A 26,198-nucleotide genomic window follows, 5' to 3' on the forward strand; every position below is an offset into this window, starting at 1 on the left:
TTTATTTGTGTATCTGAAGTAGCTGGTTTTGTGCTTTGAAACCACAGCCTATTACAATGGGTTGAGCTTCAGGTAATATCAGATCTCATTATGTTATCACTTTTATGTACACAGACTTGCTTCCTTATCTTATATTTGTCTGGAACACCAAAGCTCAATACATAGAGAGAACAATGGGAAATTATCATTTTATTACTTAACTATCATGCCCCCCACTGAGGGTGTAATCTCTTCTGCTGGCTGTGTTTACTTAGGCTTGTCAATAGCGTATACGCCAGTATCAAAACTTTCAGTATAGGTTGGGAAACCACAAGCTAAATCAGATATTTCAAATGCTGAAATAGGAGTAAAGGAGCCACTTGCAACCAATTTAATACACTCTAGCAGGTAAAAAGGATCATTTGGAAAAATTTAAAGTGGAGAAAGTTTTTGGGTGAACTGTCCCTTTAAGAATGGAAATGTATAAAGCATAAATACTAATGGAATCTGCATGTAAAAGTATATCATAATAACTTATTACAAACCATAGCTAAAGATAAACATTTATAACATTTAAAATAAATGAACTTAGCTTTGGTAGAACTGAAACTCAGTTAAGCATTTTTCCAGAAGTGGCTTCTGACTCAGGGTCACTCGTAGACATCTTGCAATATGTAATAGAAAAAACAACATATAAAGCAAAATTGATCAAATTCCTTAAATGACAGTTTCAGGAATGGGAAAAAAAGCTAGTGAACGAGCTTCTAGCAACCAGAAGCAATAATTAATGAGACTTAAATAATGTGGAGACAATAGTGACGCCGATATTTTTTAGCGCCAAAAAAGACACCCACATTATTTGGCGCCTAAATGCTTTTGGCGCCAAAAATGACGCCACATCCGGAACGCCGACACTTTTGGCGCAAAAAAACGTCAAAAAAATGACGCAACTTCCGGCGACACATATGACGCCGGAAACAGAAAAAAAATTTTGCGCCAAAAAAGTCAGCGCCATGAATGACGCAATAAAATTAAGCATTTTCAGCCCCCGCGAGCCTAATAGCCCACAGGGAAAAAGTCAAATTTTAAGGTAAGAAAAAATTGATTAATTCATATGCATTATCCCAAATATGAAACTGACTGTCTGAAATAAGGAACGTTGAACATCCTGAGTCAAGGCAAATAAATGTTTGAACACATATATTTAGAACGTTATATAAAAGTGCCCAACCATAGCTTAGAGTGTCACAGAAAATAAGACTTACTTACCCCAGGACACTCATCTACATGTAGTAGAAAGCCAAACCAGTACTGAAACGAGAATCAGCAGAGGTAATGGTATATATATATAAGAGTATATCGTCGATCTGAAAAGGGAGGTAAGAGATGAATCTCTACGACCGATAACAGAGAACCTATGAAATAGACCCCGTAGAAGGAGATCATTGAATTCAAATAGGCAATACTCTCCTCACATCCCTCTGACATTCACTGCACGCTGAGAGGAAAACCGGGCTCCAACCTGCTGCGGAGCGCATATCAACGTAGAATCTAGCACAAACTTACTTCACCACCTCCATAGGTGGGTGTGGTGAGGGGTGTATTTATAGGCATTTGAGGTAGGAATGTATATTCCATACGTCACTAGCTCATGGACTCTTGCTAATTACATGAAAGAAACATAGGTTACATTCCCATGTAATCCTGCTAGCAACAGATATTGCTATGTTACCATACAGAAGCCATGTAATGAACCACAGAGCACTGCATGTTGGACATGAAAACAACGGTGGGATGCAATAACCAGTATTACTGGGCTCCAAAGCAGCAATCTTTAGCAAAAGGAGCATTTATAATAAAAAATTAACACCCCCCACAAACTTTACTGTTTCTTTAAAAATGAAAATAACGTTATCCCTTGTGATTTGTAAGCAACTTCTACTATAGCTTACAGTAATCCAAGCTGAAGGAATAACACTGAGAAATGCTGAACATCATAATAACGTTAATGTTGTTCTTTCTTAACATATAAGCAACTCAACGAATAGCACAGTTGTCCCCTCAGAGAGTACCTAACAATAAAGGCACTATTAACTGGGACTGAGTAAAATCAGCTAAATTAGCAATGGTAACTGAAGTTCAATGCACGGGCTGGCGACATATCTCTCACTGATCGAGAATAATCCCAGACACCCAAAAGGCTCTCCGGACTGTGCGAAATCCTCTCAGCTGCACGTTGTTCAAAACACAGCTGAGGAGGCATCCGGCGTTCCGAGAGAAATCACAAATGGCGTGCGCTCAACGGTAGCAACGAGACTCCTCCCATTGTGGGTGTAGATCTCAGAAGACGGCCCCAAGCAAAAGGACGTGCACACAATGGTGCATAACAGAATTTATGCTTACCTGATAAATTACTTTCTCCAACGGTGTGTCCGGTCCACGGCGTCATCCTTACTTGTGGGATATTCTCTTCCCCAACAGGAAATGGCAAAGAGCCCAGCAAAGCTGGTCACATGATCCCTCCTAGGCTCCGCCTTCCCCAGTCATTCGACCGACGTAAAGGAGGAATATGCATAGGAGAAATCATATGATACCGTGGTGACTGTAGTTAGAGAAAATAATTCATCAGACCTGATTAAAAAACCAGGGCGGGCCGTGGACCGGACACACCGTTGGAGAAAGTAATTTATCAGGTAAGCATAAATTCTGTTTTCTCCAACATAGGTGTGTCCGGTCCACGGCGTCATCCTTACTTGTGGGAACCAATACCAAAAGCTTTAGGACACGGATGATGGGAGGGAGCAAATCAGGTCACCTAGATGGAAGGCACCACGGCTTGCAAAACCTTTCTCCCAAAAACAGCCTCCGAAGAAGCAAAAGTATCAAATTTGTAAAATTTGGTAAAAGTGTGCAGTGAAGACCAAGTCGCTGCCTTACATATCTGATCAACAGAAGCCTCGTTCTTGAAGGCCCATGTGGAAGCCACAGCCCTAGTGGAGTGAGCTGTGATTCTTTCAGGAAGCTGCCGTCCGGCAGTCTCATAAGCCAATCGGATGATGCTTTTAAGCCAAAAAGAGAGAGAGGTAGAAGTTGCTTTTTGACCTCTCCTTATACCAGAATAAACAACAAACAAGGAAGATGTTTGTCTGAAATCCTTTGTAGCCTCTAAATAGAATTTTAGAGCACGAACTACATCCAAATTGTGCAACAAACGTTCCTTCTTTGAAACTGGATTCGGACACAAAGAAGGCACAACTATCTCCTGGTTAATATTTTTGTTAGAAACAACTTTCGGAAGAAAACCAGGTTTAGTACGCAAAACCACCTTATCTGCATGGAACACCAGATAAGGAGGAGAACACTGCAGAGCAGATAACTCTGAAACTCTTCTAGCAGAAGAAATTGCAACCAAAAACAAAACTTTCCAAGATAATAACTTAATATCTACGGAATGTAAGGGTTCAAACGGAACCCCTTGAAGAACTGAAAGAACTAAATTGAGACTCCAAGGAGGAGTCAAAGGTTTGTAAACAGGCTTGATTCTAACCAGAGCCTGAACAAAGGCTTGAACATCTGGCACAGCCGCCAGCTTTTTGTGAAGTAAAACAGATAAAGCAGAAATCTGTCCCTTCAAAGAACTTGCAGATAATCCTTTCTCCAAACCCTCTTGTAGAAAGGATAGAATCTTAGGAATTTTTATCTTGTTCCATGGGAATCCTTTAGATTCGCACCAACAGATATATTTTTTCCATACTTTATGGTAAATTTTTCTAGTTACAGGCTTTCTAGCCTGAATAAGAGTATCAATGACAGAATCTGAGAACCCACGCTTTGATAAAATCAAGCGTTCAATCTCCAAGCAGTCAGTTGGAGTGAGGCCAGATTCGGATGTTCGAACGGACCTTGAACAAGAAGGTCCTGTCTCAAAGGTAGCTTCCATGGTGGAGCCGATGACATATTCACCAGGTCTGCATACCAAGTTTTGCGTGGCCACGCAGGAGCTATCAAGATCACCGAAGCCCTCTCCTGATTGATCCTGGCTACCAGCCTGGGAATGAGAGGAAACGGTGGGAATACATAAGCTAGGTTGAAGGTCCAGGGCGCTACTAGTGCATCTACTAGAGTCGCCTTGGGATCCCTGGATCTGGACCCGTAGCAAGGAACCTTGAAGTTCTGACGAGAGGCCATCAGATCCATGTCTGGAATGCCCCATAATTGAGTTATGTGGGCAAAGATTTCCGGATGGAGTTCCCACTCCCCCGGATGAAATGTCTGACGACTCAGAAAATCCGCTTCCCAATTTTCCACTCCTGGGATGTGGATTGCAGACAAGTGGCAGGAGTGAATCTCCGCCCATTGAATTACTTTGGTCACTTCTTCCATCGCCAGGGAACTCCTTGTTCCCCCCTGATGGTTGATATATGCAACAGTCGTCATGTTGTCTGATTGAAACCTTATGAATTTGGCCTTTGCTAGTTGAGGCCAAGCCTTGAGAGCATTGAATATCGCTCTCAGTTCCAGAATGTTTATCGGGAGAAGAGATTCTTCCCGAGACCATAGACCCTGAGCTTTCAGGGGTTCCCAGACCGCGCCCCAGCCCACCAGACTGGCGTCGGTCGTGACAATGACCCACTCTGGTCTGCGGAAGCTCATCCCTTGTGACAGGTTGTCCAGGGTCAGCCACCAACGGAGTGAATCTCTGGTCCTCTGATCTACTTGGATCGTCGGGGACAAGTCTGTATAATCCCCATTCCACTGTCTGAGCATGCACAGTTGTAATGGTCTTAGATGAATTCGCGCAAAAGGAACTATGTCCGTTGCCGCAACCATCAAACCTATTACTTCCATGCACTGCGCTATGGAAGGAAGAAGAAAAGAATGAAGTACTTGACAAGAGCTTAGAAGTTTTGATTTTCTGGCCTCTGTCAGAAAAATCTTCATTTCTAAGGAGTCTATTATTGTTCCCAAGAAGGGAACTCTTGTTGACGGGAATAGAGAACTTTTTTCTACGTTCACTTTCCACCCGTGAGATCTGAGAAAGGCTAGGACAATGTCCGTATGAGCCTTTGCTTGTGGCAGAGACGACGCTTGAATCAGTATGTCGTCCAAGTAAGGTACTACTGCAATGCCCCTTGGCCTTAGCACCGCTAGAAGGGACCCTAGTACCTTTGTGAAAATTCTTGGAGCAGTGGCTAATCCGAATGGAAGTGCCACAAACTGGTAATGCTTGTCCAGAAAGGCGAACCTTAGGAACCGATGATGTTCCTTGTGGATAGGAATATGTAGATACGCATCCTTTAAATCCACCGTGGTCATGAATTGACCTTCTTGGATGGTAGGAAGAATTGTCCGAATGGTTTCCATTTTGAACGATGGAACCCTGAGAAATTTGTTTAGGATCTTGAGATCCAAAATTGGCCTGAATGTTCCCTCTTTTTTGGGAACTATGAACAGATTGGAGTAAAACCCCATCCCTTGTTCTCCTAATGGAACAGGATGAATCACTCCCATTTTTAACAGGTCTTCTACACAATGTAAGAATGCCTGTCTTTTTATTTGGTCTGAAGACAATTGAGACCTGTGGAACCTTCCCCTTGGGGGTAGTTCCTTGAATTCCAGGAGATAACCTTGAGAAACTATTTCTAGCGCCCAAGGATCCTGAACATCTCTTGCCCAAGCCTGAGCGAAGAGAGAGAGTCTGCCCCCCACCAGATCCGGTCCCGGAGCGTGGGCCAACATCTCATGCTGTCTTAGTAGCGGTAGCAGGCTTCTTGGCCTGCTTACCTTTGTTCCAGCCTTGCATCGGTCTCCAGGCTGGCTTGGTTTGAGAAGAATTACCCTCTTGCTTAGAGGATGTAGAATTTGAGGCTGGTCCGTTTCTGCGAAAGGGACGAAAACATAATTTATGCTTACCTGATAAATTCCTTTCTTCTGTAGTGTGATCAGTCCACGGGTCATCATTACTTCTGGGATATTACTCCTCCCCAACAGGAAGTGCAAGAGGATTCACCCAGCAGAGCTGCATATAGCTCCTCCCCTCTACGTCACCCCCAGTCATTCGACCAAGGACCAACGAGAAAGGAGAAGCCAAGGGTGTAGTGGTGACTGGAGTATAAATTAAAAAATATTTACCTGCCTTAAAAACAGGGCGGGCCGTGGACTGATCACACTACAGAAGAAAGGAATTTATCAGGTAAGCATAAATTATGTTTTCTTCTGTTAAGTGTGATCAGTCCACGGGTCATCATTACTTCTGGGATACCAATACCAAAGCAAAAGTACACGGATGACGGGAGGGATAGGCAGGCTCTTTATACAGAAGGAACCACTGCCTGAAGAACCTTTCTCCCAAAAATAGCCTCCGAGGAAGCAAAAGTGTCAAATTTGTAAAATTTGGAAAAAGTATGAAGCGAAGACCAAGTTGCAGCCTTGCAAATCTGCTCAACAGAGGCCTCATTCTTGAAGGCCCAAGTGGAAGCCACAGCTCTAGTAGAATGAGCTGTAATTCTTTCAGGAGGCTGCTGTCCAGCAGTCTCATAAGCTAAACGAATTATGCTACGAAGCCAAAAAGAAAGAGAGGTAGCAGAAGCCTTTTGACCTCTCCTCTGACCAGAGTAAACGACAAACAGGGAAGACGTTTGTCGAAATTCCTTAGTTGCCTGTAAGTAAAATTTTAGAGCACGGACTACATCCAGGTTGTGCAGTAGACGTTCCTTCTTCGAAGAAGGATTTGGGCACAAAGAAGGAACAACAATCTCTTGATTGATATTCCTGTTAGTGACTACCTTAGGTAAGAACCCAGGTTTAGTACGCAGAACTACCTTATCCGAATGAAAAATCAAATAAGGAGAATCACAATGTAAGGCTGATAATTCAGAGACTCTTCGAGCCGAGGAAATAGCCATTAAAAATAGAACTTTCCAAGATAACAACTTTATATCAATGGAATGAAGGGGTTCAAACGGAACGCCCTGTAAAACATTAAGAACAAGGTTTAAACTCCATGGTGGAGCAACAGTTTTAAACACAGGCTTAATCCTGGCCAAAGCCTGACAAAAAGCCTGGACGTCAGGAACTTCTGACAGACGTTTGTGTAACAGAATGGACAGAGCTGAGATCTGTCCCTTTAATGAACTAGCAGATAAACCCTTTTCTAAACCTTCTTGTAGAAAAGACAATATCCTAGGAATCCTAACCTTACTCCAAGAGTAACCTTTGGATTCACACCAATATAGGTATTTACGCCATATCTTATGGTAAATCCTTCTGGTAACAGGCTTCCTAGCCTGTATTAAGGTATCAATAACTGACTCAGAAAACCCACGTCTTGATAAAATCAAGCGTTCAATTTCCAAGCAGTCAGCTTCAGAGAAGTTAGATTTTGATGTTTGAAAGGACCCTGCATCAGAAGGTCCTGTTTCAGAGGTAGAGACCAAGGTGGACAGGATGACATGTCCACCAGGTCTGCATACCAAGTCCTGCGTGGCCATGCAGGTGCTATTAGAATCACTGATGCTCTCTCCTGTTTGATTCTGGCAATCAATCGAGGAAGCATCGGGAAGGGTGGAAACACGTAAGCCATCCTGAAGTCCCAAGGTGCTGTCAGGGCATCTATCAGGACTGCTCCTAGATCCCTGGATCTGGACCCGTAACGAGGAAGCTTGGCGTTCTGTCGAGACGCCATGAGATCTATTTCTGGTTTGCCCCAACGTCGAAGTATTTGGGCAAAGACCTCCGGATGAAGTTCCCACTCCCCCGGATGAAAAGTCTGACGACTTAAGAAATCCGCCTCCCAGTTCTCCACTCCCGGGATGTGGATTGCTGACAGGTGGCAAGAGTGAGACTCTGCCCAGCGAATTATCTTTGATACTTCCATCATAGCTAGGGAGCTTCTTGTCCCTCCCTGATGGTTGATGTAAGCTACGGTCGTGATGTTGTCCGACTGAAACCTGATGAACCCCCGAGTTGTCAACTGGGGCCAAGCCAGGAGTGCATTGAGAACTGCTCTCAATTCCAGAATGTTTATTGGCAGGAGACTCTCCTCCTGACTCCATTGTCCCTGAGCCTTCAGAGAATTCCAGACGGCACCCCAACCTAGAAGGCTGGCGTCTGTTGTTACAATTGTCCAGTCTGGTCTGCTGAATGGCATCCCCCTGGACAGATGTGGCCGAGAAAGCCACCATAGAAGAGAATTTCTGGTCTCTTGATCCAGATTCAGAGAAGGGGACAAGTCTGAGTAATCCCCATTCCACTGACTTAGCATGCACAGTTGCAGTGGTCTGAGGTGTAAGCGTGCAAAGGGTACTATGTCCATTGCCGCTACAATTAAGCCGATTACCTCCATGCATTGAGCCACTGACGGGTGTTGAATGGAATGAAGGGTGCGGCAAGCACTTTGAAGTCTTGTTAGCCTGTCCTCTGTCAGGTAAATCTTCATTTCTACAGAATCTATAAGAGTCCCCAGGAAGGGAACTCTTGTGAGTGGAACGAGTGAACTTTTCTTTTCGTTCACCTTCCATCCATGTGACCTTAGAAATGCCAGTACTAACTCTGTATGAAACTTGGCAGTTTGAAAGCTTGAAGCTTGTATCAGAATGTCGTCTAGGTATGGAGCTACCGAGATTCCCCGCGGTCTTAGAACCGCCAGAAGAGCACCCAGAACCTTTGTGAAGATTCTTGGAGCTGTAGCCAATCCGAATGGAAGAGCCACAAACTGGTAATGCCTGTCTAGGAAGGCAAACCTTAGGTACCGGTAATGATCTTTGTGAATCGGTATGTGAAGGTAAGCATCTTTTAAATCTACAGTGGTCATGTACTGACCCTCTTGGATCATAGGTAAGATTGTCCGAATAGTCTCCATCTTGAACGATGGAACTCTTAGGAATTTGTTTAGTATCTTTAAGTCTAGGATTGGTCTGAAAGTTCCCTCTTTTTTGGGAACCACAAACAGATTTGAGTAAAACCCTTGTCCCTGTTCCGACCGTGGAACTGGATGGATTACTCCCATTAACAAGAGCTCTTGTACGCAGCGTAGAAACGCCTCTTTCTTTGTCTGGATTGTTGACAACCTTGACAGATGAAATCTCTCTCTTGGAGGAGAGTATTTGAAGTCCAGAAGGTATCCCTGAGATATTATCTCTAGCGCCCAGGGATCCTGGACATCTCTTGCCCAAGCCTGGGCGAAGAGAGAAAGTCTGCCCCCCACTAGATCCGATCCCGGATCGGGGGCCCTCAATTCATGCTGTTTTAGGGGCAGCAGCAGGTTTCCTGGCCTGCTTGCCCTTGTTCCAGGACTGGTTAGGTTTCCAGCCTTGTCTGTAGCGAGCAACAGCTCCTTCCTGTTTTGGTGCAGAGGAAGTTGATGCTGCTCCTGCTTTGAAATTACGAAAGGAACGAAAAACAGAATTTATGTTTACCTGATAAATTTCTTTCTCCAACGGTGTGTCCGGTCCACGGCGTCATCCTTACTTGTGGGATATTCTCTTCCCCAACAGGAAATGGCAAAGAGCCCAGCAAAGCTGGTCACATGATCCCTCCTAGGCTCCGCCTACCCCAGTCATTCGACCGACGTTAAGGAGGAATATTTGCATAGGAGAAACCATATGGTACCTTGGTGACTGTAGTTAAAGAAAATAAAATATCAGACCTGATTAAAAAAACCAGGGCGGGCCGTGGACCGGACACACCGTTGGAGAAAGAAATTTATCAGGTAAACATAAATTCTGTTTTCTCCAACATAGGTGTGTCCGGTCCACGGCGTCATCCTTACTTGTGGGAACCAATACCAAAGCTTTAGGACACGGATGAAGGGAGGGAGCAAATCAGGTCACCTAAATGGAAGGCACCACGGCTTGCAAAACCTTTCTCCCAAAAATAGCCTCAGAAGAAGCAAAAGTATCAAACTTGTAAAATTTGGTAAAAGTGTGCAGTGAAGACCAAGTCGCTGCCCTACATATCTGATCAACAGAAGCCTCGTTCTTGAAGGCCCATGTGGAAGCCACAGCCCTAGTGGAATGAGCTGTGATTCTTTCGGGAGGCTGCCGTCCGGCAGTCTCGTAAGCCAATCTGATGATGCTTTTAATCCAAAAAGAGAGAGAGGTAGAAGTTGCTTTTTGACCTCTCCTTTTACCTGAATAAACAACAAACAAGGAAGATGTTTGTCTAAAATCCTTTGTAGCATCTAAATAGAATTTTAGAGCGCGAACAACATCCAAATTGTGCAACAAACGTTCCTTCTTTGAAACTGGTTTTGGACACAGAGAAGGTACGATAATCTCCTGGTTAATGTTTTTGTTAGAAACAACTTTTGGAAGAAAACCAGGTTTAGTACGTAAAACCACCTTATCTGCATGGAACACTAGATAAGGAGGAGAACACTGCAGAGCAGATAATTCTGAGACTCTTCTAGCAGAAGAAATCGCAACTAAAAACAAAACTTTCCAAGATAATAACTTAATATCAACGGAATGTAAGGGTTCAAACGGAACCCCCTGAAGAACTGAAAGAACTAAATTGAGACTCCAAGGAGGAGTCAAAGGTTTGTAAACAGGCTTGATTCTAACCAGAGCCTGAACAAAGGCTTGAACATCTGGCACAGCTGCCAGCTTTTTGTGAAGTAATACCGACAAGGCAGAAATCTGTCCCTTCAGGGAACTTGCAGATAATCCTTTTTCCAATCCTTCTTGAAGGAAGGATAGAATCCTAGGAATCTTAACCTTGTCCCAAGGGAAACCTTTAGATTCACACCAACAGATATATTTTTTCCAAATTTTGTGGTAAATCTTTCTAGTCACAGGCTTTCTGGCCTGAACAAGAGTATCGATCACAGAATCTGAGAATCCTCGCTTCGATAAAATCAAGCGTTCAATCTCCAAGCAGTCAGCTGGAGTGAAACCAGATTCGGATGTTCGAACGGACCCTGAACAAGAAGGTCTCGTCTCAAAGGTAGCTTCCAAGGTGGAGCCGATGACATATTCACCAGATCTGCATACCAAGTCCTGCGTGGCCACGCAGGAGCTATCAAGATCACCGACGCCCTCTCCTGCTTGATCCTGGCTATCAGCCTGGGGATGAGAGGAAATGGCGGGAACACATAAGCTAGTTTGAAGGTCCAAGGTGCTACTAGTGCATCCACTAGAGCCGCCTTGGGATCCCTGGATCTGGCCCCGTAGCAAGGAACTTTGAAGTTCTGACGAGAGGCCATCAGATCCATGTCTGGAATGCCCCACAGGTGAGTGACTTGGGCAAAGATTTCCGGATGGAGTTCCCACTCCCCCGGATGCAATGTCTGACGACTCAGAAAATCCGCTTCCCAATTTTCCACTCCTGGGATGTGGATAGCAGACAGGTGGCAGGAGTGAGACTCCGCCCAAAGAATAATTTTGGTTACTTCTTCCATCGCTAGGGAACTCCTTGTTCCCCCCTGATGGTTGATGTACGCAACAGTCGTCATGTTGTCTGATTGAAACCGTATGAACCTGGTCCTCGCAAGCTGGGGCCAGGCCTGGAGCGCATTGAATATCGCTCTCAGTTCCAGAATATTTATCGGTAGAAGAGATTCTTCCCGAGACCAAAGACCCTGAGCTTTCAGGGATCCCCAGACCGCGCCCCAGCCTATCAGACTGGCGTCGGTCGTGACAATGACCCACTCTGGTCTGTGGAACATCATCCCTTGAGACAGATTGTCCAGGGACAGCCACCAACGGAGTGAGTCTCTGGTCCTCTGATTTACTTGTATCTTCGGAGACAAGTCTGTATAGTCCCCATTCCACTGACTGAGCATGCACAGTTGTAATGGTCTTAGATGAATGCGCGCAAAAGGAACTATGTCCATCGCCGCCACCATCAACCCGATCACTTCCATGCACTGAGCTATGGAAGGAAGAGGAACGGAATGAAGTATCCGACAAGAGTCCAGAAGCTTTGTTTTTCTGGCCTCTGTTAGAAAGATCCTCATTTCTAAGGAGTCTATAATTGTTCCCAAGAAGGGAACCCTTGTTGACGGGGATAGAGAACTCTTTTCCACGTTCACTTTCCAGCCGTGAGATCTGAGAAAGGCCAGGACAATGTCCGTGTGAGCCTTTGCTTGAGGAAGGGACGACGCTTGAATCAGAATGTCGTCCAGGTAAGGTACTACTGCAATGCCCCTTGGTCTTAGCACCGCTAGAAGGGACCCTAGTACCTTTGTGAAAATCCTTGGAGCAGTGGCTAATCCGAAAGGAAGCGCCACGAACTGGTAATGTTTGTCCAGGAATGCAAACCTTAGGAACCGATGATGTTCCTTGTGGATAGGAATATGTAGATACGCATCCTTTAAATCCACCGTGGTCATAAATTGACCTTCCTGGATGGAAGGAAGGATAGTTCGAATGGTTTCCATCTTGAACGATGGGACCTTGAGAAATTTGTTTAAGATCTTGAGATCTAGGATTGGTCTGAACGTTCCCTCTTTTTTGGGAACTATGAACAGATTGGAGTAGAACCCCATCCCTTGTTCTCTTAATGGAACAGGATGAATCACTCCCATTTTTAACAGGTCTTCTACACAATGTAAGAACGCCTGTCTTTTTATGTGGTCTGAAGACAACTGCGACTTGTGGAACCTCCCCCTTGGGGGAAGTCCCTTGAATTCCAGAAGATAACCCTGGGAGACTATTTCTAGCGCCCAAGGATCCAGAACATCTCTTGCCCAAGCCTGAGCGAAGAGAGAGAGTCTGCCCCCCACCAGATCCGGTCCCGGATCGGGGGCCAATATTTCATGCTGTCTTGGTAACAGTGGCAGGTTTCTTGGCCTGCTTTCCCTTGTTCCAGCCTTGCATTGGTCTCCAAGCTGGCTTGGCCTGAGAAGTATTACCCTCTTGCTTAGAGGACGTAACACCTTGGGCTGGTCCGTTTTTACGAAAGGGACGAAAATTAGGTCTATTTTTTGCCTTGAAGGGCCGATCCTGAGGAAGGGCGTGGCCCTTACCCCCAGTGATATCAGAGATAATCTCTTTCAAGTCAGGACCAAACAGCGTTTTCCCCTTGAAAGGAATGTTTAGTAGCTTGTTCTTGGAAGACGCATCAGCCGACCAAGATTTCAACCAAAGCGCTCTGCGCGCCACAATAGCAAACCCAGAGTTCTTAGCCGCTAACTTAGCCAATTGCAAAGAGGCGTCTAGAGTGAATCTGTCCATAATCTCCTCATAAGGAGGAGAGTCACTATCGAGCACCTTAAGCAGTTCATCAAACCAGAAATATGCGGCTGTAGTGACAGGGACAATGCATGAAATGGGTTGTAGAAGGTAACCCTGCTGAACAAACATCTTTTTAAGCAAACCTTCTAATTTTTTATCCATAGGATCTTTGAAAGCACAACTATCCTCTATGGGAATAGTGGTGCGTTTGTTTAAAGTAGAAACCGCTCCCTCGACCTTGGGGACTGACTGCCATAAGTCCTTTCTGGGGTCGACCATAGGAAACAATTTTTTAAATATGGGGGGAGGGACGAAAGGAATACCGGGCCTTTCCCATTCTTTATTAACAATGTCCGCCACCCGCTTGGGTATAGGAAAAGCTTCTGGGAGCCCCGGCACCTCTAGGAACTTGTCCATTTTACATAGTTTCTCTGGGATGACTAAATTTTCACAATCATCCAGAGTGGATAATACCTCCTTAAGCAAAATGCGGAGATGTTCCAATTTAAATTTAAATGTAATCACATCAGATTCAGCCTGCTGAGAAATGTTCCCTAAATCAGTAATTTCTCCCTCAGACAAAACCTCCCTGGCCCCCTCAGATTGGGTTAGGGGCCCTTCAGAGATATTAATATCAGCGTCGTCATGCTCTTCAGTAACTAAAACAGAGCAGCCACGCTTACGCTGACAAGGGTTCATTTTGGCTAAAATGTTTTTGACAGAATTATCCATTACAGCCGTTAATTGTTGCATAGTAAGGAGAATTGGCGCGCTAGATGTACTAGGGGCCTCCTGAGTGGGCAAGACTCGTGTAGACGAAGGAGGGAATGATGCAGTACCATGCTTACTCCCCTCACTTGAGGAATCATCTTGGGCATCATTGTCATTATCACATAAATCACATTTATTTAAATGAATAGGAATTCTGGCTTCCCCACATTCAGAACACAGTCTATCTGGTAGTTCAGACATGTTAAACAGGCATAAACTTGATCAGAAAGTACAAAAAACGTTTTAAAATAAAACCGTTACTGTCACTTTAAATTTTAAACTGAACACACTTTATTACTGCAATTGCGAAAAAACATGAAGGAATTGTTCAAAATTCACCAAATTTTCACCACAGCGTCTTAAAGCCTTGAAAATATTGCACACCAATTTTGGAAGCTTTAACCCTTAAAATAACGGAACCGGAGCCGTTTTAAGCTTTAAACCCCTTTACAGTCCCTGGTATCTGCTTTGCTGAGACCCAACCAAACCCAAAGGGGAATACGATACCAAATGACGCCTTCAGAAGTCTTTTATAAGTATCAGAGCTCCTCTCACATGCGACTGCATGCCATGCCTCTCAAAAACAAGTGCGCAACACCGGCGCGAAAATGAGACTCTGCCTATGCTTTGGGAAAGCCCCTAAAGAATAAGGTGTCTAAAACAGTGCCTGCCGATATTATTAAATCAAAATACCCAGAATAAATGATTCCTCAAGGCTAAATAAGTGTTAATATCAATCGATTTAGCCCAAAAAAAGTCTACAGTTTAAATAAGCCCTTGTGAAGCCCTTATTTACAATCGTAATAAACATGGCTTACCGGATCCCATAGGGAAAATGACAGCTTCCAGCATTACATCGTCTTGTTAGAATGTGTCATACCTCAAGCAGCAAGAGACTGCAAACTGTTCCCCCGACTGAAGTTAATTGCTCTCAACAGTCCTGTGTGGAACAGCCATGGATTTTAGTTACGGTTGCTAAAATCATTTTCCTCATACAAACAGAATTCTTCATCTCTTTTCTGTTTCTGAGTAAATAGTACGTACCAGCACTATTTGAAAATAACAAACTCTTGATTGAATAATGAAAAACTCTAAGCCATCTCCGTGGAGATGTTGCCTGTACAACGGCAAAGAGAATGACTGGGGTAGGCGGAGCCTAGGAGGGATCATGTGACCAGCTTTGCTGGGCTCTTTGCCATTTCCTGTTGGGGAAGAGAATATCCCACAAGTAAGGATGACGCCGTGGACCGGACACACCTATGTTGGAGAAATTAGACTGTCTAGCCTTAACTTTGGCTTTGTCCTGAGGCAGGGCATGGCCTTTACCTCCTGTAATGTCAGCGATAATCTCTTTCAACCCGGGCCCGAATAAGGTCTGCCCTTTGAAAGGTATATTAAGCAATTTAGACTTAGAAGTAACATCAGCTGACCAGGATTTTAGCCACAGAGCCCTGCGTGCCTGAATGGCGAATCCTGAATTCTTCGCCGTAAGTTTAGTTAAATGTACTACGGCCTCCGAAATGAATGAATTAGCTAGTTTAAGGACTCTAAGCCTGTCCGTAATGTCGTCCAGAGTAGCTGAACTAATGTTCTCTTCCAAAGACTCAATCCAGAATGCCGCTGCAGCCGTGACCGGCGCAATGCATGCAAGGGGTTGCAATATAAAACCTTGTTGAACAAACATTTTCTTAAGGTAACCCTCTAATTTTTTATCCATTGGATCTGAAAAAGCACAGCTATCCTCCACCGGGATAGTGGTACGCTTAGCTAAAGTAGAAACTGCTCCCTCCACCTTAGGGACCGTTTGCATAAGTCCCGTGTGGTGGCGTCTATTGGAAACATTTTTCTAAATATCGGAGGGGGTGAGAACGGCACACCAGGTCTATCCCACTCCTTAGTAACAATTTCAGTAAGTCTCTTAGGTATAGGAAAAACATCAGTACTCGCCGGTACCGCAAAATATTTATCCAACCTACACATTTTCTCTGGTATTGCAACTGTGTTACAATCATTCAGAGCCGCTAACACCTCCCCTAGTAATACACGGAGGTTTTCCAGCTTAAATTTAAAATTTGAAATATCTGAATCCAATCTGTTTGGATCAGAACCGTCACCCACAGAATGAAGTTCTCCGTCCTCATGTTCTGCCACCTGTGACGCAGTGTCTGACATGGCCCTAATATTATCAGCGCACTCTGTTCTCACCCCAGAGTGATCACGCTTACCTCTTAGTTCTGGTAATTTAGCCAAAACTTCAGTCATAACAGTAGCCATATCCTGTAATGTGATTTGTAATGGCCGCCCAGATGTACTCGGCGCTACAATCTCACGCACCTCCCGAGCGGGAGATGCAGGTACTGACACGTGAGGCGAGTTAGTCGGCATAACTCTCCCCTCGTTGTTTGGTGAAATTTGTTCAATTTGTACAGATTGACTTTTATTTAAAGTAGCATCAATACAGTTAGTACATAAATTTCTATTGGGCTCCACTTTGGCATTGCAACAAATGACACAGGTATCTTCCTCTGAATCAGACATGTTTAACACACTAGCAAATAAACTTGCAACTTGGAATACAATTCTATTAGAATATTATTAAAAACGTACTGTGCCTTTAAGAAGCACAGAAGATCTATGACAGTTGAAAATTAATAAATTAAAACAGTTATAGCCTCAATCCTTGTAAATAACACAACTTTAGCAAAGGTTTAATCCCATTAGCAAAAGACAACTAATTCTGAAAGCAGGAAAAAATTACAGAATAAACGTTTTTTATCTCAGTCAACTATAATCTCACAGCTCTGCTGAGAGAAATTACCTCCCTCAAAATAAGTTTTGAAGACCCCTGAGTTCTGTAGAGATGAACCGGATCATGCAGGAAATACAATGAACTGCTGACTGAAATTTCTGATGCGTAGCAAAAGCGCCAAAAAACGGCCCCTCCCCCTCACACACAGCAGTGAGAGAGAACAGAAACTGTCAGAAAAAAGATTAAGCAACTGCCAAGTGGAAAAATAGTGCCCGAACATTTATTCACTCAGTACCTCAGCAAATGAAAACGATTTTACATTCCAGCAAAAACGTTAAACATAATTTCTTATTTATTAAAAAGCTTTATGTACTTCTTACAGTGTAATTCTAGTGAAGTACCATTCCCCAGAATACTGAAGTGTAAAGTATACATACATGACATTATATCGGTATGGCAGGATTTTCTCATCAATTCCATTGTCAGAAAATAAAAGCTGCTACATACCTCTATGCAGATTCATCTGCCCGCTGTCCCCTGATCTGAAGTTTACCTCTCCTCAGATGGCCGAGAAACAGCAATATGATCTTAACTACTCCGGCTAAAATCATAGTAAAACTCTGGTAGATTCTTCTTCAAACTCTGCCAGAGAGGTAATAACACACTCCGGTGCTATTTTAAAATAACAAACTTTTGATTGAAGATATAAAACTAAGTATAATCACCATAGTCCTCTCACACATCCTATCTAGTCGTTGGGTGCAAGAGAATGACTGGGGGTGACGTAGAGGGGAGGAGCTATATGCAGCTCTGCTGGGTGAATCCTCTTGCACTTCCTGTTGGGGAGGAGTAATATCCCAGAAGTAATGATGACCCGTGGACTGATCACACTTAACAGAAGAAAATTTGTTTTATTTTTAGCCTTAAAAGACCTATCCTGAGGAAGGGCGTGGCCCTTTCCCCCAGTGATGTCTGAAATAATCTCTTTCAAGTCAGGGCCAAACAGCGTTTTCCCCTTGAAAGGGATGTTAAGCAATTTGTTCTTGGAGGACACATCCGCTGACCAAGACTTTAGCCAAAGCGCTCTGCGCGCCACAATAGCAAAACCTGAATTTTTCGCCGCTAATCTAGCTAATTGCAAAGTGGCGTCTAAGGTAAAAGAGTTAGCCAATGTAAGTGCTTGAACTCTGTCCATAACCTCCTCATAAGAAGTTGCTTTATTGAGCGACTTTTCTAGTTCTTCGAACCAGAAACACGCTGCTGTAGTGACAGGAACAATGCATGAAATTGGTTGCAGAAGGTAACCTTGCTGAACAAACATCTTTTTAAGCAAACCCTCTAATTTTTTATCCATAGGATCTTTGAAAGCACAACTATCTTCTATAGGGATAGTGGTGCGTTTGTTTAGAGTAGAAACCGCCCCCTCGACCTTGGGGACTGTCTGCCATAAGTCCTTCCTGGGGTCGACCATAGGAAATAATTTCTTAAATATAGGGGGAGGGACAAAAGGTATGCCGGGCCTTTCCCATTCTTTATTTACAATGTCCGCCACCCGCTTGGGTATAGGAAAAGCTTCGGGGGGCACCGGGACCTCTAGGAACTTGTCCATCTTACATAATTTCTCTGGAATGACCAAATTGTCACAATCATCCAGAGTAGATAACACCTCCTTAAGCAGAGCGCGGAGATGTTCCAATTTAAATTTGAATGTAATAACGTCAGGTTCAGCTTGTTGAGAAATTTTTCCTGAATCTGAAATTTCTCCCTCAGACAAAACCTCCCTGGCCCCTTCAGACTGGTGTAAGGGCATGTCAGAACCATTATCATCAGCGTCCTCATGCTCTTCAGTATCTAAAACAGAGCAGTCGGGCTTTCGCTGATAAGTGGGCATTTTGGCTAAAATGTTGTTAATAGAATTATCCATTACAGCCGTTAATTGTTGCATAGTAAGGAGGATTGGCGCACTAGATGAACTAGGGACCTCCTGAGTGGGCAAGACTGGTGTAGACATAGAAGGAGATGATGCAGTACCATGCTTACTCCCCTCACTTAAGGAATCATTTTGGGCAACATTATTATCAGTGGCATCATTGTCCCTACTTTGTTTGTCACATTCATCACATATATTTAAATGGAGAGGAACCTTGGCTTCCGAACATACAGAACATCGTCTATCTGATGGTTCAGACATGTTAATAGGCATAAACTTGATAACAAAGCACAAAAAACGTTTTAAAATAAAACCGTTACTGTCACTTTAAATTTTAAACTGAACACACTTTATTACTGAAAAAGTAATGTGAAAAAGTATGAAGGAATTGTTCAAAATTCACCAAAATTTCACCACAGTGTCTTAAAGGCTTAAAAGTATTGCACACCAAATTTGAAAGCTTTAACTCTTCAAATAACGGAACCGGAGCCGTTTTTACATTTAACCCCTATACAGTCCCTGGTATCTGCTTTGCTGAGACCCAACCAAGCCCAGAGGGGAATACGATACCAAATGACGCCTTCAATAAGCTTTTTCAGTGGATCTGAGCTCCTCACACATGCATCTGCATGCCTTGCTTCTCAAAAACAACTGCGCATTAGTGGCGCGAAAATGAGGCTCCCAGTGAAAAAGGTGTCCAATACACCAAAAAACTCTAAGCCATCTCCGTGGAGATGTTGCCTGTGCAACGGCAAAGAGAATGACTGGGGAAGGCGGAGCCTAGGAGGGATCATGTGACCAGCTTTGCTGGGCTCTTTGCCATTTCCTGTTGGGGAAGAGAATATCCCACAAGTAAGGATGACGCCGTGGACCGGACACACCTATGTTGGAGAAATTTAAATTCCGCCCATCGTGGGCGTATCAATCTCTAGCACCCATGAGGTTATGTAAAACAAAGATGAAACCGCCATGAAAACAGTACCCACAGTAGGAAATAACGACACAACATAAACATTACTGTTCCTAAAGCAACATGACAAACCAAAAACTCTCTGTTGACTTTACTGAAACCTAGGTCATAGCGATCAGGAGTACCGGTCATGAAAGGGGTTATTCTGTTAAACCCGTTCCCAATCTTATTATTGTCACTTCCCAACTTACTTTCCCCATTATTGGTAGTATGACAAATAAAAGGTTACCAGACATAGAAACACCCTGCCTGCCAGCTTCCCTTCAGAACAGAAATCACAAGACGCAGGGATTATACAAAATGCCCCCTCACTAATCACCCAAAAGTGAAAAATGAGAACCCTCCCTATCGCCGGCTAAATAGATAGAAGCCGCTGGGATTCTAAAGGGGCGACATGTTTCTGAACACAGGGCTGCCTTGAAAAACTAATCGCCATTTCAGGGAAATATATTTTCAAAAATAAAGTGCTAACTCCATTCTTAGAACATGCCAGGATTGAACCCAGCTTGTCACATTCCCTCTGAGCCACCAGAGGATAGATAATAAAGTTTAGCACTTACCTTTAGAAGGCTGCCCGGCAGCAAGGCATCTCACCCGGCTTGTGAAGTTCTCTTCTCCCCTTCACATTGGCCTGTGGAAACAAAAAAATACTGAGCATTTTCTCCCTCAGTAAGAATAATGTCTCACAAGTTCCCATGGCTTGAAAGCCACCAAATGCTTCTCTTATTTTATTGAAGAGACTGATTTGGTCTAGGCTACACCCCAGAACAAAGTAGCACACTGTGGCACTACTTAAAAAATAATAAACACTTGATAGAAGAATCTATAAACTAACACCTCACTCTGCCTCTTCCTATCACTAACACAGGCAAAGAGAATGACTGGAGGGGGAGGGAAGGGAGGAGCTATATATACAGCTCTGCTGTGGTGCTCTTTGCCTCCTCCTGCTGACCAGGAGGCGATATCCCATAAGTAAGGATGAAATCCGTGGACTCGTCATATCTTGTAAAAGAAAGATTAGCATATGTAGGGGCACAGCAAGTGCCCATTGCTGTGCCTCTCTTCTGTAGGTAAATAGTTCTATCAAGCAAAAAATAGTTATGCGTAAGGACGAATTGTAACAGTTTCAATACAAAGGAATCACTTATGTCTCAGTTTGGTGACTTAGTCTTCAAAAAGTATTCACATGCTCTTAATCCCAAAGTATGGTCAAAATATGAATATAGACTTTCCACATCTATAATGGCCAAAAAGGTAGATTTATATACAGAAATATGTATTTATTAATAACTCAAACATATTCTTCTATGTGAAGAACATTGGAATGGGTGAAATATTCATATTTACATGTCATGTTAGCGCTCTTGAGAATATGCAATCGGGTTTGCACGTTAGTAGGGTGTTAAAAATTTTTTACTTTCAACTTGTAATACAACCGCTACCCGACACGCGCAAAAAGCTTACTTCTAGCGGAGTTAGCGAGAGAGCAGGAGCGCTAAATGACTCTCCACTTGCAATCTGGCCCATAATGGGGTTTAATTGATTTAATCACAGCACAGAGCATAAAGCTGGCATTTGTGGTTCCCTAAGGTCAGGGCATGTTCCCAGTATAAACAGACTGCTAGAGGTAATGTATCTGAGGTCTGATGCAGGCAATCCATTGGTATGCATAAGCAGAATGTATGTATCTGTGTCTAACAACAAACTATTGCTGTGCACGCCCTCATACATAGCAATGGCATGCAAGAATATATATACGAATATTTATTTTTTTATATATATATTACTAGATAAGATTAGCAGACTAGATATGACTGCAATAGTGAGTAAGTACATACATAAAAATAATATATTTATATATGCCCACATATTATAGTGTATATATTTATGTATATGTTCTGAGTTTTTTTTTTATTGCATCTGGCCCATCATCATGCTACACTAAAACACTTCAGCCCATGAAAACATTGGACAGTAATGATTTCAATAATAAATATATGACAGAACTTGCCACTAATGAGACAGCTAAGCGTTCTTTAAGCTGGGAACATATACTCTATGGAATACTAGATGTTCATTCATGTTTAATTTAGCATACACTGAATCCCTAAACAATGTGATAACAGCATGTACGACATACAAACATGTGCTGCTCCATGTATTACTAATGTAAAGCCACAGGCCTGCTCATATTGCTACACCATTCTGGGTATTTCTTGCCACATTAGATAATTATCCTTCATTAAAATAAAGGTACACTGAGATTAGCAAACTTGAAAGGTGCATTAAGTTGCGTGTGAATGTTGTCACCCTGTATTCTATTCCAAATAGCACTTGGTAGAGTTAACTCCTTGTAAGCTAGAGAGGACTACAATGTGTTGCTTGCACTGCCCTCCCTGGCATCCAAGAGTTAACCTTACTGCATTAGGTGTTAGGGTTAACCCCAAAGATGTCAGAAAGGGGTGCAATGCGCAACTGCTTTTGCTAACATCCTATAGGTTGAATACAAGCAAGCAGCATCTTTAGTTCACATGATTACAGCATAGTCTCAATGATACATTTACTGACTGTAACTAAAGAAGAAAGGGGATGGGAATTATTATTTCAGATTATTTAAAAGTTGGTACACAATGCAGAAGTGCTGCCAGTAAAGCTAATTAAATACTTGGTTGCATTGGGAGAGGTATTAGTAGCAGAAATAGCAAGGTTCTTATGCCACTTTACAGATCATTAGTTAGGCCAAATCTGGAATACTGTGTACAGTTCTGGAGACCATATCTTCCAAAAGATATAAATAAACTAGACTGCTACTAAAATGGTTCACAGCAGTGGCGGTATTTAGGTTTTGTGCTGTCCTAGGCACTCAAAATCCCCCCCCCACACCAGGTTGAAGGCATTTTTTGGCCATAATATTTTTGGGTCTGGGAGTAACGTGAACTTTTTTTTCCATTATATTTCCAAAGTAAATGTTGACAAGGACTTGCAAAACACACAGGCATACACCCACACATAGTTATACACATACACACGCACATATACACATACCCACATCTATCTATTGCTGCAATATATATATATATATATATATATATATATATATATATATATAAATATATATATAAACCCCCCAAACACAGATTTCTTGATACAATACTTTCCCAAACATAATATGAAGTGCTCAAAGCCAACAGAACTAAAGGTAATAGCTAGTTAAATACATGAAAGGTTCAGAGTTACCTCTAAACTGTAAGCTCCATGGGCAGTGTCTTATTATACCCTCTATAAACTCCTCGGGCAATATCTCTCATTATATACCTGTATAATACTTCTAAAATAACTGTAAGCTTCTTACAAATATAGCCAAAAGTGCTGCCTCCCCCCCTCCAATCTGCTGCCCAAGGCAAGTGCCTTGTTTTCCTAGGCCAAAATACACCCCTGGTACAGTCTAAAATATAAAATGTACAAAGAAAGACTCTGTGACCTAAATATGTATAGTTTAGAGGAGAGAAGGGAAAAAGGTTGAAAGAAACCTTCAAATATATGAAGGGACTTAAAGGGACAGTCAAGTCCAAAAAAAACCCTCATGTTTCAAATAGGGCATGTCATTTTAAACAACTTTCCAATTTACTTTTATCACCAATTTTGCTTTGTTCTTTTGTTATTCTTAGTTGAAAGCTAGACCTAGGAAGGCTCATATGATAATTTCTATACCCTTGAAGGCTGCCTCTAATCACATGCTTTTGTATTTGCTTTTCACAGCAGGGGAGAGCTAGTTCAGGTAAACCCTATAGATAACATTGTGAGCACGCCCGTGGATTGTGGCAGACACTGCAATAATTGGCTAAAATGAAAGTCAATAGATAATAAATAAAATGTCATGTGATCAGGGGGCTGTCAGAAGATGTTTAGATACAAGTTAATCACAGAGGTAAAAAGTGTATTATAATAACTGTGTTGGTTATGCAAAACTGGGGAATGGGTAATAAAGGGATTATCTATCTTTTAAAACAACAAAAATTCTGGTGTTGACTGTCCCTTTAATAAAGTAGAAGCTGAAAGCATTTTTCACAAATGGGTAGCAGTTTCATGAGAAACGCAAGGAATCATTTTTTTTTACAGAAAGGGTGGTGGATTCATGGAATAAACTTCAATTGAGGTGGTAAACACAGGGACTGTAAAGGAATTAAAAAATGCCTGGACATGCATAAGGCAATCCTAAGAAAAACAAAGTTACATGTAATATATATATATATAATATAAAAACGGTAAGAGGGGGGTTTAAATAGCTTAAATGGACAGTTTACTCAAAAATGTTCTCCTCATTAATTTGTTCCCAATGATCCTCTTTACCTGCTGGAGTGTATTAAATTGTTTACAAGTATTTCCTTTACCCTCATATTGGCATTTGAAATAGTTTATTTAGCGTGTGGTATCCCCACGTACCCTGAAAGTTTTTGGCCTCAAGGCCAAGCTGTGTAAACACAGCCAGTAGAAGAAATTACACTCCCAGTGGGTTAGAGAAGAGAAGGTAATACAATGTTAATTTTCCATTGTTCTCTCCAATTATTGGTCTTTGGTTTACAGAGAGATATAAGATAAAGAAGCAGGTATATGTACACAATGTAATAAAGTAATGAGATCTGATTATACCTACAAGCTCAACCCATTTTATTAGGTTGTGGCTTCAAAACACAAAATCAGCTAATTCATATACACAAATAAACCTTAAAAAGCCAATCTCATACATTTTATACTCTGCAGCTGGTAAAAAAAAAGTTGTTGGAAACACATTAAGGGAGAAACAATTTTATAGTGTACTGTCCCTTTAAGTGTTCCATAGTATTCCTACACTCTTCCCCAGGTGTACTTGCTCAACCTGCATTGTCTTTGAAGTAGTTCTGTTCATTTAGTTTAAAAAATCACATAAATAGCAAGAGTTGCTTAAAGGGACATTAAATACTAAATACATTTTATAATCATAGCACTGAGACTATGTCCCACCTCTCTCTAGTCACGGGTGCCGCCATGTTGAAATCAGTTTTTCCCTGCATTCTAGTGCTGACCTGTTTGCACATGTGCAGTGACTCTCCTTTAGATACCTGCATTGTAAACTAGGTTCCATAATGGCAGCACTCAGGATTAGAGGGATGTGCATGAAATGGAATTAGTGTTTAGATAACATGCATTTAAATGAAAAGGCCCGTACCTGGAGATGTCTAAATATCATTAGAGTTAAGTACCCACTTGAGAGGACAGATATGATATTACAGCATTAACAGATACATTTTCATTTGACACTGCTTTACACTCCTGAAGTGTAAATGATCTGGGTTATTTACCTTGTTCGCCCTGTTCTTCCCCTAACCTGATATTTTCCTACAAAAGCAAACACATCCATACATACTGTGACCCCCCTCCCGGAGCAGTTCCTTTACATATTCCTACACATTATAACACAGGAATCACAAATTATCTAGTGAGAGTAAATTCTTTCAAATTGAGGGGTAAGGCAAATAAAAGCTACCGCCTTTATAACAGGGAAACACCTTGTTGTGTAAGCCTTGTCTACAGCACAGAGAAAGTCAAGAGTAGTTACAAGGATTACTGTTAATCTACAGAGAAAGGGTTGTGTGAATTCCCAACATGTGTCATTCCAAAAACAAGCATATTCTATTTTAAGAAAGACAACACACAAACAAAGGTTGCTTACCAGCCGTCTCCATCCAGAGTTTGATTCAACGAGGAACTGTATATAAAAAACAGAAAAGTAAATGTGAAAACAGCAGGTTAAGAAATCTAGTAGTGACAGTGTGTGAGACGGTTTGGCACCTTCCACTGACGTGACAACCAAGCGCGACGCTGCCAGTTTTATTCAGTATTCCATAAGCCCTTATGTCAATATTTACGGCAAACATCAATAATCTTTTATTATTATAGTGCGAATTATCATTGTGGCTCTGACTTCTGTCTGGGTTTTAGTTTTGCTCAACACAGAACAAAGATCAAAGAACAACTGTGTGATTTTCCTAAAAATCAAACACATTTTGAAACTAGCAAACTCTGTGTTTACAAAAATAAAAATACACGTTCATAAACAAACTGGAACAAGTTCGGGTTTATAACGAAATGTGAGCTAAAATCAACAAAAAGTAATTGTTGCAGACAAGCTTTTGCATCTTCAGGCTTAAGAAGAACTTAAGAACAATGGATTGAGGCTTCAATGAACAAAAGCAGCTATTTCACATACAAAAATAAACATTAAGGAACATTTTATGCAGCTACCTTAACAAGTCATTAGGAACACATTAGGGGGAAGTTAATTTTATTGTACACTTTCCTGTTAAGTTTTACAAAAGGGGTTAAACACATAGGTACATTCCCTTTTGAGAGCCACATGCAGCCCACATTTTTGAGCTGGAAAAAACCATCTGGAGCTTTGTTTATGTGTTTAATCCCTTTATCAAGGGTAAAACCAGAGTTGCCACACAGTTACTACTTTACCAGCATGACAGGCATTTTTAAAACTTAGGTCAGGAAATTTCTAAACATGATGTAAACTAATTAATCAATGATAAACTACAATAAGTCCAAGAAGCTATAATTTGTGAGTTATTATGTATAATT

General features: G+C 42.2%; 1 protein-coding gene across 4 annotated transcripts in view; it reads right to left on the reverse strand.

The window, feature by feature from the left end:
• The window catches only part of ADCY6 (adenylate cyclase 6), a 591,281-nt gene that overhangs the window by 57,270 nt on the left and 507,813 nt on the right, over positions 1–26,198 (reverse strand). For all 4 annotated transcript variants that reach the window (XM_053708058.1, XM_053708057.1, XM_053708056.1 and 1 more), the window contains exon 18: positions 25,285–25,320. In XM_053708058.1, the coding sequence (XP_053564033.1) occupies positions 25,285–25,320 (36 nt within the window). The remainder of the gene's footprint in view (positions 1–25,284; positions 25,321–26,198) is intronic.

The sequence above is a fragment of the Bombina bombina genome, chromosome 3 (genome assembly GCF_027579735.1).
Source record: "Bombina bombina isolate aBomBom1 chromosome 3, aBomBom1.pri, whole genome shotgun sequence".
In the NCBI taxonomy this organism is placed as follows: Eukaryota; Metazoa; Chordata; class Amphibia; order Anura; family Bombinatoridae; genus Bombina; species Bombina bombina.